Source organism: Apiospora marii, assembly GCF_038362585.1.
Source record: "Apiospora marii strain CBS 49790 chromosome Unknown utg000009l_segment0_segment0, whole genome shotgun sequence".
Classification (NCBI taxonomy): Eukaryota; Fungi; Ascomycota; class Sordariomycetes; order Amphisphaeriales; family Apiosporaceae; genus Apiospora; species Apiospora marii.
In genome coordinates, this window is record NW_027117381.1 from 2,663,233 (window position 1) to 2,680,871 (window position 17,639).

The following is a 17,639-nucleotide window of genomic DNA, read 5'->3' on the forward strand; positions in this document are numbered from 1 at the left end:
TACTGGACGTTGCAACGGTATACGGGAAACGGAGTGGCCTTGTCGAGGGACAACCCGACATTCTACATTTGTAGCGCCACACGGAGTTTGGGGGCATGCTTTTGGCGGTGAAAAGGTCGATGTTGAACGACCTCTGTATGAAACCTACCTATGTATATTTTGGATTCGGCGATGAAGCAGTTTCGCTTCTTGCTTACATACCTATTTGCCCATGGTGATCACAATTTGGACACTGGCCGCAACTAATTTGGGAACATCGTCGCAACCAACCCTTTGATGGTCCCCCCTCTACATGCGTGACTGTCGCTAATACAGCCACCTAAAGAAAACCATCCACATAACCTCTGCAGGCTGTGACCAAGCGAGTTGATGGATAAGATTGGAACATCTTTCACGTGTGACTCTGGCCCACTCCCTGGCTTTTCCCAAGGGTCTGCTGCGTATTCAGTAGTACGACGAAGCGAATCGCAACTCTGCCTATATAGCTGATCCTCGGCATTGCTCGGTAATCGGAATGGGGTCACACAACCATTTCCAGTGTAAAAGGTGGTCACCCAATGAGCAAACACTGTCCGATTCACAGTCTCACAAATCACCCGTGCTCTTCCATGCTGACTGGTTTGTGAGACTGGCTTGAATCCATGCAACCTCATTGTCGAAAGGATGTCGATGATGGTGCCTATACGGTCTGTACGGCATCTATCTACCGACCGTATAGAGATGGACTTGCGATTGATCCTGAAGTCTATAACCGACACCGCCCCTGGCGCAAGTTTCCGTTACCCCGCAAAAGCTTAGTCCAGGGGAGGCGAAATATTAGTACCTACAATGACATGTATGTACCAAGGGCCAGCAGCCAGTCTGTACGTCAGCTCAAAGCCATCCCCGGATTTCTGCCCAGACTCCAGATTAGAATCTCTGCGTGTCGCGGGTGACGGGCAGCCGAAAGACTGGAGCCGTTCAAGCCGTTTGCCGTGGAGGGTCAGGTTGAGCTCCACTGCAACTCCACTGGGGGGTTGCTGCTCCTGCATCTAGGGGATAGCGCATTACGTACCATCTGGCAAAAGGCAGGTGGGATGGAGGAATATAGCCCAGACGACGCGAGAGGTGCATGACATGCGACACACACCACGCACAAGCACATACAGAAAGTGCAAGATCAGATTGATTGCTGTGGTTGGTGGCTTCTTGCATTTCCCGATCGCTTCTTGCGCAACGACCGGCTACCGGCTTAAACAGAAAGACGTGCCTACATGATCCCCTTATCCAATGAGCATCTCTACCAAATCAGCTCACACCATCCCATATACATCCTGACTTCTGACTTGTCTGAATCATTAAGACAGACAGCCTGCCTACTTTAAACCGTCTGGTATGATACTTGAGGCTTGGCATCCATATTCTTATTGGGCCGTTTTCTCTCTCGGCTTGCATGTTTCGAACTCTTGGACCGGGGTAGCCTGACTGTATCGCCTCCTCCTCCGCCTACTTCGCCTACATCGCCTCGAAAAACCTGGGCACCCGTCACTTGCCATGGCATAGGCTCTGCTTACACCTGCTCGACTTCGCATCGTTTTGGCTTTTATTCTTTTTCTTTTTTCTCTTACCCAACTCTATTGGCCTTGCTTTTTCCATCTCGTCGCTGCATTGCATTTGAACCTGCCAAAATGGCTCACGCTGGACTAGCCCACTTTTGGCTGGCCCTGGTGGTTTTGTCGGGGTTTCTTGGCCATGGTGCAATCGCTGCAGATTCTTTACTGGGGGAGAAGTGCTCGATCATCTCCCCGGGATATAAGAGCTGCGATGCGTCTGCATTACGCGAGTTCGTCCCTGCCGCCCAATCCGCTGCTGCCACTACTCCTGAAAAGGGGACGAAAGACCGAGCAGGTGGCGGTTCGCCGGATCTTGAAGTGCTGGCCGAAGTACTGAATAGCATAGGGGTCCTGCAGACTGATTACTTTGCCCAATGGCTGGGAAAGTGGCCGGACTCGATCGACTGGACGGGGGCCGTCATGGGTACCCATGTCTCGGGCGCATTGAGCACCCTCTCCGAGGCCTTCCCGTTGTTGAACTCGAGCGACGGGGGCGGCCTCGAAGACTGGAAGCTCAAGGAAAACCTTATGGAGGGGTATTTCTCCCACATTGTCGCTTACTACTTCGGAGAGGACCACTTTGCCATCCGTAACCAGGCCTACGACGACATCCTGTGGGTTGTGCTCGGCTGGCTCGAGGCGGTCCAGTTCATCAACAAGCACACGGACCTGCACTACGAGCTGAACGCCCAGGATGCTCTCTGGAATGGCTCTGACGTCCTCGACAGCATCGAGGAAATTCTCTCCAACCAGACGTGGCACGGCAATGAGTGGATCCCCGGCTTTTCTCATAGGTCCCGCGTCTTTTGGGAGCTGGCTTTGAAAGGATGGGACACGGAGTATTGCGGGGGTGGCATGACTTGGAGCCCTCACTTGCTGCCCTACAAGAACGCCATCACCAATGAGCTCTGGATAGCTGGCTCTATCTCGATGTATCTCCACTTCCCCGGCGACGGGAACCCGTCACCTTACCAAGTGAAACAGAACGCTGCTGCTGGTTCCGGCTCCGACCGCCCCGTTTCCGGCTACAGGAACTCCAAGTTTCTCCAGGCTGCTCTGGACGGGTATAAGTGGCTGAACGGTTCGGGCATGATGGACGACCGGGGACTTTACACCGACGGCTTCCATGTTAGCGGCATACTAGACCCCGAAAATAACAACACCAAATGCGACGAGCGTGATGATATGGTCTACACCTACAACCAAGGCGTGATCTTGACAGGCCAACGGGGGCTCTGGGAGGCCACAGGCGCCCCTTCCTATCTGAGCGATGGCCATCGTCTCATCCAGAGTGTGATCAAAGCGACTGGCTACGACCTGAAGCATGGGAAGCCCATAGACGACCCATCTCAGACTCGTCCACACACCCTTCCGCCCTGGCACGGCCTCGGGCGCGTCGGTATTCTTGAGGACCCCTGCGATGCTAGTGGCACTTGCAGCCAGGACGGCCAAACCTTCAAGGGCATCTACTTCCATCACCTGACCACATTCTGCGCGGCTCTCACAGCTCCCATAACCTCTGAAGACCCCGAGGGGGTGAACAAGAAGGTGGACATGCAAGCGTTTACGACGGTCAAAGAAGCGCACGAGGAGGCCTGCGCCAGCTACGGCGGCTGGCTTAAGCACAATGCCGACGCGGCGCTGGGAACCCGCGACAAGAACGGCAAGTATGGCCAGTGGTGGACGGCCAGCCTGCTCGAGGATTACGACGAGGCCTGGCCGACGCTGGAGACGGACGGGATCGATCACGAATCGATCGGGGTTGACTACCGCAACTACGGCGTGCCTAACGACACCATGTGGAGGCGGCCCCGCGACTTGGTCCTGATCCCCAAGCCCGACCTACCAATCAACATACCCACGACGGACGCGGCCGATGGTGGCCAGAAGCCCCTGAACCACGTACCTGGGACTAAGCGTGACTCACGCCGCAAGGAGGATCCCAACGATCGAGGCCGTGGCCGTACGGTCGAGACCCAGGGTGGCGGGCTGGCCCTTATGAGAGCATACTGGAGTATAGTACATGCACCGCACTAGATGGATATAGATGGCAACGAGGTAGCATGATGAGACGAGACGAGGCATGTTTTGCGTACGCCGATAGAGAGCTCCATGGTGGACCAAGAAGTACATAAGAAAGAAACAGCAAGAGAGAGAACGCGAGCGCGTGTGTGTAGAGCATTACAGAATATACATATTTGTATCCCTAAAGAAAACCGTCCCCTTAATAATAGCAGCATACGTTCAGAGTCCACATAGACGTAGTCAAACGTCTACTTCGCCGCATACTGATTCATACATTCCTTATCATCACATCGGGTCAAATCGTATTCACTTGCAGTAGTGCGAAAAGCCGAGCTCGTACTTTGCTTAATTCCTTTCAAAAACTTACAGTGAGTAACCAACTAATAACTAACAAAACTATTGCCAGAAGTGGCCTACCGCGGTCCTCGTCGAGTGTGGCCTGCGGTTGCTTGGAACAACCAATCGCCAATAGTGGCGGGCTCAGATGGATCCCCAGAGTCCGCTCTCGTTGAAAGGTGCTGTGGGCTTCTGGCTTCTTCCCTGAAGGACTTAGTGTGCTGGAAAAGGCATGTAATCAGGTATGTTTCGTCTTCCTATGATAGCTGTGGTGTGGTGCTCATGTCCTGCGCGGACCCTTTCGCCCCTTATCTACAATATTCGTAACACGTCGGCATCATCGAGTTTTGCTCGGCATTTTGAGCCTCCCCGCCCAGCCTTTGTTCTTAGCTGTCGCGCCACTCGCTACCGTTGCTGACGCCGCTGGGCCCGTCGGCTGGGGTGGTCTTATTCTTGCGGTTGTTGTTCGAGGTAGATGGTGCGGCATCGTCTTCGTCTTCGTCGTCGAGCGCCCTCGCCAGCTCATCGGGGTCCTTCATCTTGGCGTCCGGATCCACTTCGTCGTCGTTGAAGCCGTCCTGGCTAGGGCTGGTGGCGTCATGCTGGGGCAGGGTGTCGTCCGCGCTGATCGAGATGCCCCGAGTGCCCCATTTCGACCGCCGCGACCCGGGGGCTCCGTCTTGCCCGTGGTCGCCGTTGGCGCCGCCGCCGAGGGCGGGCGCGCTCTCCTCGTCGTAGGACTCCGTCTCAGCGAAGCGCTTGTTACCGAAGATCTTATTCAGCAGCCAGCCGTGGCGCAAGTCGTCGGCGTCCACCACCCCGCCGTTTCGGAGCTTGACGCGCTGTCGCGTGTAGTACACCCAAGCGAAGTCGACGTAGAGAGCTGTCTGGATGATGCCGAAGATGACGGAGGTGGCTCGGGGAGAGCGGTCGTTCTTGTCCAGCCCGCGCCATATCCAGTTGATGATGTAGAGCGCTCGGTACGAGCCAAGGGCCAGGATGTACCCAGAGTCGATTACGGTCGGCACCGTCGTTTGTCGAAGTAGCAGGAGCTGTGGGAGGACGCAAACGGACTCGAGAATGAGGGAGAAGTCGACCAGCCACTATAGCAAGAATTTATGTGTCAGTCGGCGTAATGGCATCGGCGTTGGTTAAAAGGACTGTATCTTACTCCGCTGAAGGACCATTTGGATTCAAAGATCATCATGACGAAAGGCGACAGAAGCAGAGATACTCCCAGCACGCCGGCGCCCAGCTTCCAGGCTACCTCGCGCTCTCGGGTCCGCGGGTACCGCCATCGCATGATGGCGATGATGTAGAAGGAAGAGAGTATGTAGAATATCTTAAAGAAGAGATTCCAGATGTAGCTCTCGCGGAAGATGTCTGTATACCGGGAACAGAAGACGACGGCGTATAGCACCTGTGTGATCATGGAGACGCCTTCGGAGCTCCGATTGCGGTGGATGGCGAATATAAGGATGCATTTCGAGAACAGGTGGGAGCAGTCGCCCAGGATTCTGAATATCTGCCAGAGAAAGCTTTAGATGGAGGTCTCCTGAGAGCTTTGCAGTCGCCGAACTTACATTCCAACCCCCCATGGTGTCGGTCGTGGTTTTGTGCAAGGCGGAAGCTGTTTCGAAGCTTCGATGCGGGATGGCTAGGTAGATGGATAGATGGAGACCAACTGAGCCTCGGCAACCTTCAGGCAAGGCTTTTGCTTTGCAACCAGTGCAATTGCGCTTCTAAGAGTAAAAACGGCCGTTCGGGAGGAGGGGGAAAAAAAGCTTGATGAGGTTGGATTTGGCTCACCCCCAGTGAAGTGCTGCCTGTTGTTTCAATGAACACAATGGAGGCAGGTGATGCGAGGTGGTTGTCGCGCTTTGGCGGGTACTATTACGTGGACCCTTTGGTCTCCATTATGGGGGAGAGCTCCCAGCTGCTAACTAACGGACCCCTGCTAGCTCAGCTGAGCCGCGTCCTTGATGATGACGCCACTGCACAGCACAGTTCTATATTCAGCTCAATCCAATCTGTATGGGACTCGTCCAGGCATCGCTAATAACAGCACATCTTTCTCGCCAAGCCTTTTTTTTCTTCTTCTTCTTCTTCACTTTCTGTTATCGTTACTCTAGTACTGTAGATTGTATTGGGAATGTTACTTCGCCTTATCGTAGGATCGATTGGAGTCAATGTCATTGTACATTGTGGCTCCCGGATGGAAGGTGACAAAGCTTACCTAAGTAGGTACTTAAGTACCTAATCGACCATCCATCCCTAAGCCACCAACGCAAGTACCTAGGTATTAAATTGCCAAACGGAAAAGCAGTCTTTGCTGAGCAGGCATTCCGTCTGTCCTGGCGAATAGTCTCTTCTCAGCAAGTCTATATAGTATGGAGTGTTGGCAAACAAGCTCCTATAGCTGCCTGAACTGCCGTTGAATATTGGTTGTCCGCATGGGATGTAAATCGCAAAGCATGTATGCGTAAGTACGTAGTTTATATCGACTCCATGGGCTGTGATATTTATTCAAAAATGGCAAACACCATCTGGACTTCCTATTCGCTTTGTATGATCCGCTGTTTTCTTTATACAAGCAGTGGGAAGATGAGAATCGCAAGGCTCATTCAACAGGAGAAGCAACACTGCTGGATGTGTATAACCAACAGCCAACCCCAGAGTATTCGACATCTGACTTGGCGGTGTCTCTTACTATATATGTTAGTGTGAATGGATCTTTGCGTGGCTTCTTTGAGCTGTGTGCCTACTTGGATTACCATTGTGCCGAGTGTTATAATGGTTTAGGCTGTGGCCCAGCCCCTGGCCCATCTGATTCGGCCACTTTACGATTCATTATACATTTAGGACCTTTGTATAGCAATATCAAAACGTAATTCAATTCAGATATGAAGTCGTCGCATGTTCGTCGTAGCTTAAGGGCTCTTTTACAAGTTACGAAGTGTGATGTGGAGCGAAGTTGTGTATGGTAATAATAATGATGAGAGAATGTGGATGGAGATGCAACAACATTTTGCATGATACGACCTCTTGCAGACCATACATGCTTGATTGTACTGCTGGAAAATCCATAATGTAACAAGAATCGAAACAAGGCGCGTCTCTTCCTAATCAGTATTGTAGCATCCTTCAACGTGACACCAGCAACAGCCCCTGAGCATGGCAGCACCTTGATTGTACAAATCGGCACATGGGTACTCGGTGTTCGTTATCAGTCTCTTGAACGGCTTGCTTATGAACTCGAAAATCGCAGTGGGCCTACTGTGCTGATACAGCTTGGAAATAGTTGCGTTATTACCACTGGGGCCTTTCTGCTCCCTTCTAGGTAACGGTCGCCTTGCCATCCTCGACAAGTGATCACTGGACAACCACCAAGTCCTATTGTTGACAGAGGAGTCTCCATTGCGGGCGAAACATAACAACCAACAGCTGCACACGGTCACGATTTCCTGTATCAAGTCACCTTGTTCATTGCGGTACCGGTTGTAGGCACGAACTGTTTTCTACCTCCGCCTGCTTCTCTCCAGAGCAACCAAGTGCTCCCCCGCCCCATTTACGCAGGCTTCACTTGTCGCCCACTCCATTTGCTGAGGCCAACCTGAGTAAAGTATCCTGCACTCAAACAACACCTAGCTGCTGATGCAACCCAGAAATTCACCTCTGACACCTTGGACTGCTGTGATTTTCCATGAGTTCCTTGCAGCATACATAAACCAAACAGTGAGTGACCAGATCCTGCCGAGTACACCTCCCAAAAAGAATCGACTTGCAAGTCGCTTCCTTCATCAAGCACTCACTGATTTTTTTCTTCGTCTGAACAGTTCAGAGCGTATTAAGCGCTTCCACAGCAGGAGCGAATCGTGATATCGTTCTTTCCACCGTGAAGATGTGCCACATCACGAGGCTTCACTGCGAGGTCTGCGAGGCCAACTCGCGGCACCTCTTCCTTCCCTGCGAGGATTTCCTCGCCGACAACTTGAGGGACGAGAATGGAGAGGTCAAGAACCACATCGAACCTGGCAAACGCTTCTATTGCAGCGACCTGAAGTGGCCACCGCATCCCGACCTAGACGTTAGCTATTGGGTCTGCAACGCTTGCTTCGAGTTGGGACGGCAAACCTTTAATGACAGCATGAAACTCGACGCATATCTGAACGACCCAAGTAATTCACAATCCCACTACGTCAGCGTCCTACATAATACGCTCTTGAATAACCGCAGCGATCCGTCCAGGGACCAGAGGGCTGAACCTGGACTGCGCCATTTGCCAAAGGAGTTCGAAGACGCGTCAGACACAACCCGTGAGAATTTGGTATCGCTCTATGGCAACAAGAAATTCTCCGACCAACTCTGGGAAGACCGTGTTGCTTCCTCAGGCGGCTGCTATATGACCGTCTGGATGCCATGTTGCCCTGTCTGCAAAGATCCCATGACGAAAGGTCGCAGAAGTGGCATCGTAGATGTTGAGATCGAACCCACTTCGGAGCTTTGGCGATGGCTGGCTGTCCATCAGCGGCTGGCGCCAGAAGAAGCCCAAGCCTTCGAGATCAATGTCGCCACAGGCTTCCTCAGCAAGGTCTGCGCTATCTGTCGCAACCTGGAGATCGTTCTGCGCCAGCAAGTTCAAGACTACTTGCAAGACACCACTCGTCCCCGTTCCTGGGCGATCACAACGTGGCTTCTCAACCGAGGCATGTCGGACAAGCCATTCTACGACTTCATGTTCTTCAATGTTGGGCTCCCTGACACGATGCCTCCTTCCAACAAAGAGATCATGAGCTTCATGGCAAAATCCTGGGAGAGACTCACCAATGGTCTTACCTTTGGAGACTGCATAGTCGATTCGGATCCACCTGTGTCATATTCTGCACCACTGACCCGCCATCGAGAACCATTGCTAGATCTCGATCAATGGGTTCAACTTGTTGATCCATATTCCGACAAGGAGCTCAATATCAATCACCCTCCCCAATCTCTCGATGGTATGGCGGGGTCCGACGGTGTTGCTTCTTTAATATCTAGCCTGCCTGCCGGCGGTATCTCCGACATCGACCATGACCTTGGCGCAGGCGCCGAAGATGATGACGGGAAGAACGGCGAGAATGCTCCAGTCAGGAGTGATGGGTCTGGCATTGATCCCGTTGAAGAAAACGACGATGACAGCGTATCTTCAGATATGTCGTACACCTCGTACGAGCCCCCAGCCGATATGCCGAAGTTCCATTTCGACGCCAAAAACAAAAAGCCAAAAGAATACATCATGCCCTGGAGAGGCTTTGCTAATTTGCGCAACTCCAACACGAGTGAACCCTCCGGCATAAGTACAACATCAATGCTGGAAAGGATTGCCATCGGATCAATGGACCCAATCATTGCATTATGGCATATTCTTGGTGGCTTCATCAAGACCCTTTCCCCGACCAAAACCATAAAGTACTGTGGCCATTTAAGAGCAGACTGGGAAGAGGCTCACAGAATGCTGGGCACCATCGTAAAGTTTGCTGCAACAGTCCGGGAACAACCCAAGAAGAAGTACAAGCACAGATTACTGCTGCCAGGGGACCAGCCCAACAAAAAATTCGAGAAGATTCTCGACACTCTTGTAACGGATGTGGTACGCGAATCAGACTACGAAAGCGAACGTGTTCGCTCTGACATATCACAGCTCCCACTTAATGTTCTGGCTTACTACCATCGATCGGTTGCCGAGGGACTGCTCAACCTATACGGGCCTGAGATGACCTGCTCCGAGGGAGAAGATGGTAGCCTTCTTGTAACCGTCCAGGGCGCGGCTATTCATGGGGAATGGGCAATTCAGCACTATCGCATACCCCAGCAATGTCGACAACTTCAAGTCTGGAAGTTTACAGGCCCATCCTTCAAAGAATCGTTCGCGGCTGCAGCAGAGAATGGGGATTTCGTAAATGTTATGCGGATGTCCTTGTTTGGCGAGGTACCGAATAAAGCGATGCATAGAAAGCGTCGTGCAAATGCCCACAGCAGATTGCAAGAGACCCAAGACAGGGAGTCTCTTTCTGTATCCAAAGCCAAGGACAAGGATGCACTGATCATACCAACCCTGGCAAACGGACACAAGTCATCGACGAAGAAGCGCGTCCACTTTGCTCCAAGTCCGAATCTGGTGGAAGAGGCCGAATCATCCAGGCCAAGTTGGGAAGACGACCAAGACGCCTCAGGGCCATCCGGTCAATATCACATCAATGGTCCTGTAGAGGATGAGGACGCTGCAATGGCCGATGCTGACGTGATCGATTTGGACGATGGCGAAGGAGCCTTTGTCCTTTGCAATAAGGGAGGATGGCACTACCACGACAATCATGGAAGCCCCATGGGAGAATATATCCCGCTGCCAGGTCTCGGGCTCGAGCTCGAAGAGTGAACCGAGGATGGGGTGGACTGCGCTGTCTTCTGAGCAAAGCTGGTTTTCGTACGATTCGCATTTCGTGCATTTGAGACTTTGTACAACTAGTCCACGGAAGCTTGGTACCGCGTTGTGTTTCTGTCTGCTCTGAAGAGGAGACCAGCTTGCATTGGCTTTTTTGGGGTGTATGGTATTCAGTTGGTTGTCGTCCCTCGACGACCTCAAGTCTTTCTATCGTTCCAAAATGAGGCAATAGAGTAGACAGTCAATGGAATCGCCCCCGTTTGATTTCGGAAATGTTGTCATTGCAAAGGTGACTCGAGTCCAGGTTGTTACACTTACAGTGGCTTGCCGACGTAGATTAGGTATTCAACTCATTCGTAAAGTAGGGAATGACTGCTGAGAAGGAGGGCCATGGGCCAAGTACGGAAACGCCCCTGTCAGAATAGAAAGGAAGGATGTAAGATCTGGTACACAAAGAATAATTTTCACATTCAATCTCTCAAGTGCTTGCTTCTATGTGTCAAATTGAACTCAACTGAGAGGAAATCAATTAACCGGAATTTGATGTTGGAGACCATTTAGGATATCGTAGTCGTGCCTTCCTGCCATATGGAACGCATCTTGCCTGCGCCACACTTACTCAAGTAGACAGCCACACTTTGACCCTCAATCCCACGGCGCGCTTTCGACGCGTCTATAGCATCATTTGTTGACGACGTCTTGGACGACTCAAGACAAAATAACTTACACAGCACCTATGGTTCCTTGAAAATAAATCTATGCAGAATGGCCGAGAGTGAGTCCAAGAGATACCAACCAGTCATGCGCGAGAACTGACACTTCCTAGGCCGCGAGGAGCGTATGCAACAGCGCATGCGCGGGGCAGGGTGAGTTGCGATGCCCTCTGTTTGCCAAAAGACACCTGACTGATTTTGCGGTCGCGCACAGACGACATGAAGTTGCAGACGAGTCCTTTGGCCTGATATTACCGGTCGAGGAATCACCCGAGGCGTCTTCGCCTGAGCCGCCGACGCCTGAACTGTCGACGCCTGAGCCCGCTGCTCCTGAACCTACTGCTCCTGAGCCCGCTGCTCCTGAACCCGAGCCTGAACCCGAGCCCGACTTGTCTCTCCAGGCAGCGCCTGAAATCGTTCGCGAATCCATACCTCGTTCAGCGCCTAATACGTCCGCCAAACGACGACCCGCAAGTAGTGGCACGCCTCGAGCGCCTCCGCCGCCGCCGCAACCTGTATCGGATAGGACCCGTTCGTCTGCTCGATCAAGGCCGTCTTCGCAACCGAGCAGCAGTCGTGCGCGCCCAGACCCTTACGCCATCGAACCAGAATCGCCATTACTGGACAGGGAACCGAGATCAGCATCGCAGCCACAAGTCACTGTTGAAGAGCCTGGCGATGCAGGTGATGCTACGGCATCGGCAGCTGCGACGCTGCGACCTACCTCGCGCGGGTCCATTTCATCGCGACTCTCGAGCGGCGGGTACAATGTGGCCGAAGAAGTGACGGAGAGCCCCGCGGACGCACCTGGGAGTGGTCACCGACGCCGAGTTAGGATCAGCCAGGGCTTGGCGACACAGAGCGTGCAATTACAGAGGGCGGTGCTGTTGGAAGAGGAGAAGGGCCATGGCGGCGAAATGACCACATCTTCTCCCTTGGCGCGCAAGACACGAAAAAGTGCCGCAACGACACGGACGAGTACCAGGAGTGCCCTGGCGGGGTCTCCAGATCTTGGTGAAGACCCAACACCGGCGAGCAGGAGAAGCGATAGTACCGTACCAAGCGGCTCGGCTGGCTCCAGCGGAAACCGGCGTCGTAGTCCACGGAATCTGGTACCCACGGATCCAGTTGAGCCATCAGTTGAACCATCGTCTCCTATTCCGCAGGCGGAGAGTCGACGGAAAGCGCAAGCCCAGGCTAAGGCCAAGAAGTCCAAAGTAACAGAGGCGGTTCCCGAAGAAGTGGTGGAGGTTCCGCAGCCCAAGCCCAAATCGAAGGCAAAACCCAAGCCTAGGCCCAAGTCGAAGCCTATATCCAAGAGCAGCGAAGCAGTTGATGAAGAGGCTGAAGAAGCCGAAGAGGTGGCAGTTGAGGAAGTGGCACGCCGCATTGGCCGGAAACGCCCTCGAGGTAGTCCAACGCGAGAAGAACCCTCAGAGCCAGATGTCGCTGAGGCAGAGCCTGAGCCCCCAGCCAAGAAGCGTCGGCAGAAGCGCTCTCAAGAAAGTCCCGCGCAGCAGTCACAGCCTAAAGCTCCCAAGGCCAAGACCAAGGCGAAGGGGAAAACTGAGACCAAAGCCCGCAGACGGCGGAGCGACGGCGAACCCATTCCCATTGGTGTGCAGAGATATACCAAGCCCCAGCGCGTCAATGAGGATGATAGTGAAGCGGATATTCTTACCTCTGAGATACCCTTCACCAACCGTGGCGGCGTAAACGTTGTTGATGTCATTTCTCAAATATGCGAGGAAGTAATCGAAGCCAACTTGGCTACACTACAGGAGGCGGCGGCCAATGCCGAAAACGCCCCTATGAAGAAAGAGTACAGGACTAAGTTGCGAGCATTGGAGGCATTCCAGGAAGAGTTACGGACTCGTCTTCTGGAGCATGTAAGTTCCTGGCTCTTCTCTAAGAGTATATACAAAGACGACTAATATCAACAGACAATTGCCTTGGATACAATGCATGCACTTAAGAAGCGGGTGCGATCTATCCAGAAAGAGAAGATTTCGCTACGTAACGAGATTCTTTGCATACGAGCAGAGAGAGAGCAGGTTGCTCTCAAGATGGATGCTGTACGGCTACGGCACGAGGTCGACAGCAAAGACTCTCTGGTAAGCAGCCCCCTCTTGCACCCCCGGCGGTGCTCGTTGCATTGTCTAACTATTTCATCAGCAACAACTGGGCTTATCGGCTTCCATGCACGATATAGAAATGGCCATAGACCAGGGCCGCTCCGCCGCGGAGCTCACTCCTGGCGAGCAGAAGATGGCCGAGCTGGCCAACCTAGAGCTTCTGGTCTCGCAAGTAGCCAGCCAGGCGTGCGCGGGCGGAGATGGCAGCGGTAACCTGAGGCAAATCCACGACTTCAATGCGTTTCTGGAGCGCGCGGCGGCGGCTCTGGAGATGAGATGATGACTGCTACCTGATGATGAGAACATGTTTTGTTGTACTGCCAAATGATACCCAAAGGACCCAGCCACCGACACTCGTCGGAGGCAGTCTTCTATGCTAGTTGAATACATAGATATAAAACGACCCAAGCGCCGAGTCAGGGTATGTGTAAGGAAGGATATTGTTTCCTCCGGGAGCTAAGCAGTGTACGTGGCGGGACCTCATAACCGAACGTTCTAGGTAGCTCTGGAGGCTGTGCACTTGTTCCTTGAGGCTGGCGCAGTTCGATCTGGTGCTGGTTTGAACAAAACCCGCAACCCGGCGGCTTGGACGTCCTAGACTCCGAACATACTGGGACCGTACCCAATGTTTTGTACGCTGGAAATGGCGATTATTTAGTTCCTGCATGATTATTTTGGGTGCCAATCTGAATCTGCTTGCCGTAAGCCGGGTGTTCTGTTTGCTACTTCCTACCTATTAGTAGCTAGCCGGTCGGTCGGTGTAACATATTGCATTGGGAGCAATCAAACTTAAATTCTTCGCAGATGGCTTCCACTGTTCCGCTCTCAGATGCCGAGTTCCGGGTCGCCGTGCTCACCACTCCATGTTGGGGCAACCTGCACTGTTCGCTCTGCCGCGCCTCCTCTGTTGTTCCGATGTTTTCGCCTGTTGAGGAAACAAAACACTTGAAACTATTAGCACACTCGTACTACCAATTACGCGTTGCGAGGTGCCGACTGTTCCATGGTATCAGTCGAATTCGGGTTTACGTACGCCAATTGGGCCGGCAGGACGGTGAACCCGCGCAGCAAAAGAATGGACGGGTCACGGCCCACCCGCATTGACATCTGGACCCTGAGGAACCCTCAATGACAGCTAAGCAAAGCAGGTTTAAGGCAAGATAGCGAATCAAGGGTCCTCGCCTCCAACGCGTGTAGCCAGCGCATCGCCATTGGCCTGCGGGCACCGGTATATTCACTGCCACGCCGAGGTGGCTTGGCCTGCAGGATTTGGATGCCATGCCGGTCCAGCCCACCCCTACCGTCGTAGACCAGTCTGTGTTAGTGTTGACGTTGGATCATAGGTGGCTGACTGACCTGACCAACTGGTGAAAATCACGCACCATCATCGCCAATGGTACTGCTAGGCGATCGGATGAAGTCTAGCAGCAGGGGTAAGCGCTTGGTCACGTCGCAGTACCTTTGCATTTTGACGCGGGAGAAAGGAGGGAAGGGGGACCTGTAGATGCCATTCGCCCTACTGGCCAGTTAAGGTTTCCTCCCATCACACACCGCAATTCCCCCAAGTTGTCCCTGCCCAAGCTTGCTTGACTGTTGCCTTCCCTCCCTCTTCACATATAAAAATACTTGTTACCTTTCCTGCTTCGACTAAACCCACTGTCTTCTCCAACCCATCGATCCTTTGAACAGTCGCAAGTGTCAAACTGCCACGTCATTCCATCACAATAGCCATTCTTTACCTTCAACCATCCACTACCGTTCAAGATGCCTGCCCCCATGGAACCCACCCAGCAAGCTCCTATGGACGCTTCCCCCGCCGACGGAGTCGTCTCTCAGCAGCCCGTGAGTCTACCTACCTTTCCCCTACCAATGTCCTGTGGCTTTGGGCTCCTACTGCCCGAGCCCTGACTTGACCCTTCTCCCATATCCCTATGGATTCCAGACTGACCCAAACTCCTTTCGTGTAGAGCGCCGAGCCCCAACCTGACATGAACCTCCGTGGTGGTGAGGAGGCCGGCTGTGAGATCTGCTGTGGCCTGTGTGCCTGCGAAGAGAGCTGCTGCTAAGAAGTGGATCGACTATACCAATAACACCATATTTCACGACACTATGAAGGGGCATTTACGGGGGCTACGCACTGCACATCGTCGACATTAACAGGAATCAGCGACGGCCTGGGGTTTGATGTCCGTGGTCTATTGGCAGGAAAATGCGGGCTAAGGGTACCCGGAACGACTACATGTAGTTTACGACAACGACCACTGTGGTTGAAGCTATTGATGATGAAAATGACAAACCATTATACAAACATTTGGTCTCGTTCCGGTGAAGTCGTGTGCTGGCATGGCAACCGACATGTACTTGCGCTATGTTTGGCATCGATGTTCCAGTCATCAATGGCCACGTTCCCAATTGCGAGGTACCGCGTTTCACATACGAGATGGTAAATTTCCGCGAGCATAGAGCGTCACAGTCAGTCTTGGGTAATATTCACATGAACATTGGCAAGAAAGCCAAGATGCAAAAGCCAAGGGTCCAGTCGAAACAAGCCTTTACCCCAGACTCGCCAAGGCGGTACAGAACACTTGGCATTACTTGGCGAGCTATCGCATTTCCTATTTGGGAAAACTACCACAGCTCTGTCTCATAGGTAGCGTCAGGTTTTATGGGCTGGCTATTATCTAGTGGCTTTTGTCAACGAGTTGGCGAAACATCTCGGGCAGATAAAAACCTAATTGGAATAGGTGCACTAGGTGCCAATGTACCAAGCCGGGGAAGAAAATGATAGCCTTAGATGAGTAGAACAAGGACACTGCGCGTCCCATCCATGGAAAGAAGCTGTAGATGTATTGGCCATGGCACTCCATTTTCGTGACCATCTCTACGCGGCTGCCCCCAGTGACGCTATCTTCTGTGCTACTGGTAGTACTTACTGTCAATGACGATGGGGACCTATAATTAGGGCATACTTCACCAACCGTCGGCGCGCGAAACCTATCCGATGCCAAAGACAAACACCGGGAACCTCCGCAACCATATATGCCTGCCGGTCTCTGATCTGGCTGACTGAGCATCTCCAACAATGGCAGCACTAGCTCTAAGGTGGTGTTGTTTACCCTTACTATTACTTGCTCTCAAGGGGCGCAGCTGTGCCAGTTGCGTGATGGGGAAAGAGGTCCACGGAATCGCAAAGCTGCAGCACTGAAGCATACATCGCGTAGGCGAACTATATCTCGATGGACCCCTCCCATTCTTGACGTGGAAGGAGCCTGGCTCGCGGCGCGTGAAAGCCTGCTAAATGTTTCTTCTTCGAGTAGACTGCTTAGCTGTGTTTCTTTCTATCAGTAGAACTGGTCTTTGGCGTCGCGGATTCCAGCATAGACGCGCTGCGATCAATTACCACTACCTATAATCGCATAAGGGGCTTCCGCTTCTACTTGCGTTTTTCGGGTAATACGCCCGCCTTCCTCCCATGGCGACGCAGCAGCAAAGCATGGCGACGACGAAAAAGGTGCAGTTCGGGCGCGACCACTACATCAAAACCACGACAAGGTCCTCGTCTCCGACGATAGGGAGAGCCATACCTCTCACGCCGTTTTGCTACAGCAAACCATTTAACAGCGTCAACAACACCAATAGCAATAACAACAGCAACAGCAACAACAACAATAGCAGCAGCAAAATCACCACGGACAGCCACAGCAACAGGGGCGGCTTGTTCTTGGCCAAGATCGAGTACTACAACCACGACCCGCGCCAGCGCGACTTCTGCAGCCTCGAAGCCATCGACCTCAGCGGCATCGCCACCCGCACTCCCTCCCCCGCCACCACCCCCAACACGCCGCCGTCGTCCACGTCGGGCGGCCCAGGCACGGGCACGTCGCCGCCGTCCGACATCGTCGAGGCCATCGAAGCCCACCAGCGCGGGCGCATCGAGCGGCTGTACCCGGACGCCCCCTCGGGCGGCTTCACCGTGGGCCGGGCGCGCGTCTACTGGAACCTGAGCGCGGCGCACCCGGAGATCCCGGGGCCGGAGCTGACGCAGCTACCGCGCGACGAGGTCTGGGAGCAGCTGGAGCTCATGAAGAACCGCGGCTACGTCGACTGCATCCACATCAAGATTGACGTCGCCCGGCGGAGCAAGGAGCTCGTGCGGTACGTGGTGACGCCGGCTTCTTCTTCTTCGTCGCCGTCGTGGCAGGTCTGATGGAGTGGAGTGGAGGAATGAACGAGGAATACGACAAGTCTCAATGTTTTGGTTTAGGTCGTATCTTTACGTGACATGTTGCACATTCCCTTATGTATATATTGTATGCGGTCGTCGAATATAAACCACTTTGCTTGTCTTGTTAATACGGTGCTAGGCACCATCAGCGTATGTGTCCAGAATATTGTGCCCACTGTTCTCGGTGTATAA

At 53.1% G+C, this 17,639-nt stretch overlaps 6 protein-coding genes across 6 annotated transcripts; 5 read left to right on the forward strand and 1 right to left on the reverse strand.

Moving 5' to 3' along the window:
- Positions 1–1,667: 1,667 nt before the first annotated feature.
- PG985_012383 (mannan endo-1-6-alpha-mannosidase DCW1) lies at positions 1,668–3,629 on the forward strand (the record flags this gene model as incomplete). Its single annotated transcript, XM_066832149.1, has 1 exon — positions 1,668–3,629. One exon carries the CDS (start codon positions 1,668–1,670, stop codon positions 3,627–3,629), a length of 1,962 nt encoding a protein of 653 aa, XP_066680199.1.
- Positions 3,630–4,339: 710 nt separating this feature from the next.
- PG985_012384 (ER lumen protein-retaining receptor A) lies at positions 4,340–5,551 on the reverse strand (the record flags this gene model as incomplete). The annotated part of the gene is made up of 3 exons (XM_066832150.1): positions 4,340–5,056; positions 5,125–5,478; positions 5,537–5,551. 3 exons carry the CDS (start codon positions 5,549–5,551, stop codon positions 4,340–4,342), a joined length of 1,086 nt encoding a protein of 361 aa, XP_066680200.1.
- A 2,303-nt stretch (positions 5,552–7,854) lies between these two features.
- Positions 7,855–10,368, forward strand: PG985_012385 (uncharacterized protein; the record flags this gene model as incomplete). Its single annotated transcript, XM_066832151.1, has 1 exon — positions 7,855–10,368. The coding sequence occupies one exon, from the start codon at positions 7,855–7,857 to the stop codon at positions 10,366–10,368; it is 2,514 nt and encodes an 837-aa protein (XP_066680201.1).
- Positions 10,369–11,139: 771 nt separating this feature from the next.
- On the forward strand, positions 11,140–13,502 carry PG985_012386 (AT hook domain-containing protein; the record flags this gene model as incomplete). The annotated part of the gene is made up of 5 exons (XM_066832152.1): positions 11,140–11,149; positions 11,201–11,240; positions 11,302–12,976; positions 13,031–13,201; positions 13,263–13,502. The coding sequence occupies 5 exons, from the start codon at positions 11,140–11,142 to the stop codon at positions 13,500–13,502; spliced, it is 2,136 nt and encodes a 711-aa protein (XP_066680202.1).
- A 1,484-nt stretch (positions 13,503–14,986) lies between these two features.
- PG985_012387 (uncharacterized protein) lies at positions 14,987–15,288 on the forward strand (the record flags this gene model as incomplete). The annotated part of the gene is made up of 2 exons (XM_066832153.1): positions 14,987–15,064; positions 15,190–15,288. The coding sequence occupies 2 exons, from the start codon at positions 14,987–14,989 to the stop codon at positions 15,286–15,288; spliced, it is 177 nt and encodes a 58-aa protein (XP_066680203.1).
- Positions 15,289–16,694: 1,406 nt separating this feature from the next.
- On the forward strand, positions 16,695–17,429 carry PG985_012388 (uncharacterized protein; the record flags this gene model as incomplete). Its single annotated transcript, XM_066832154.1, has 1 exon — positions 16,695–17,429. The coding sequence occupies one exon, from the start codon at positions 16,695–16,697 to the stop codon at positions 17,427–17,429; it is 735 nt and encodes a 244-aa protein (XP_066680204.1).
- Positions 17,430–17,639: the final 210 nt, after the last annotated feature.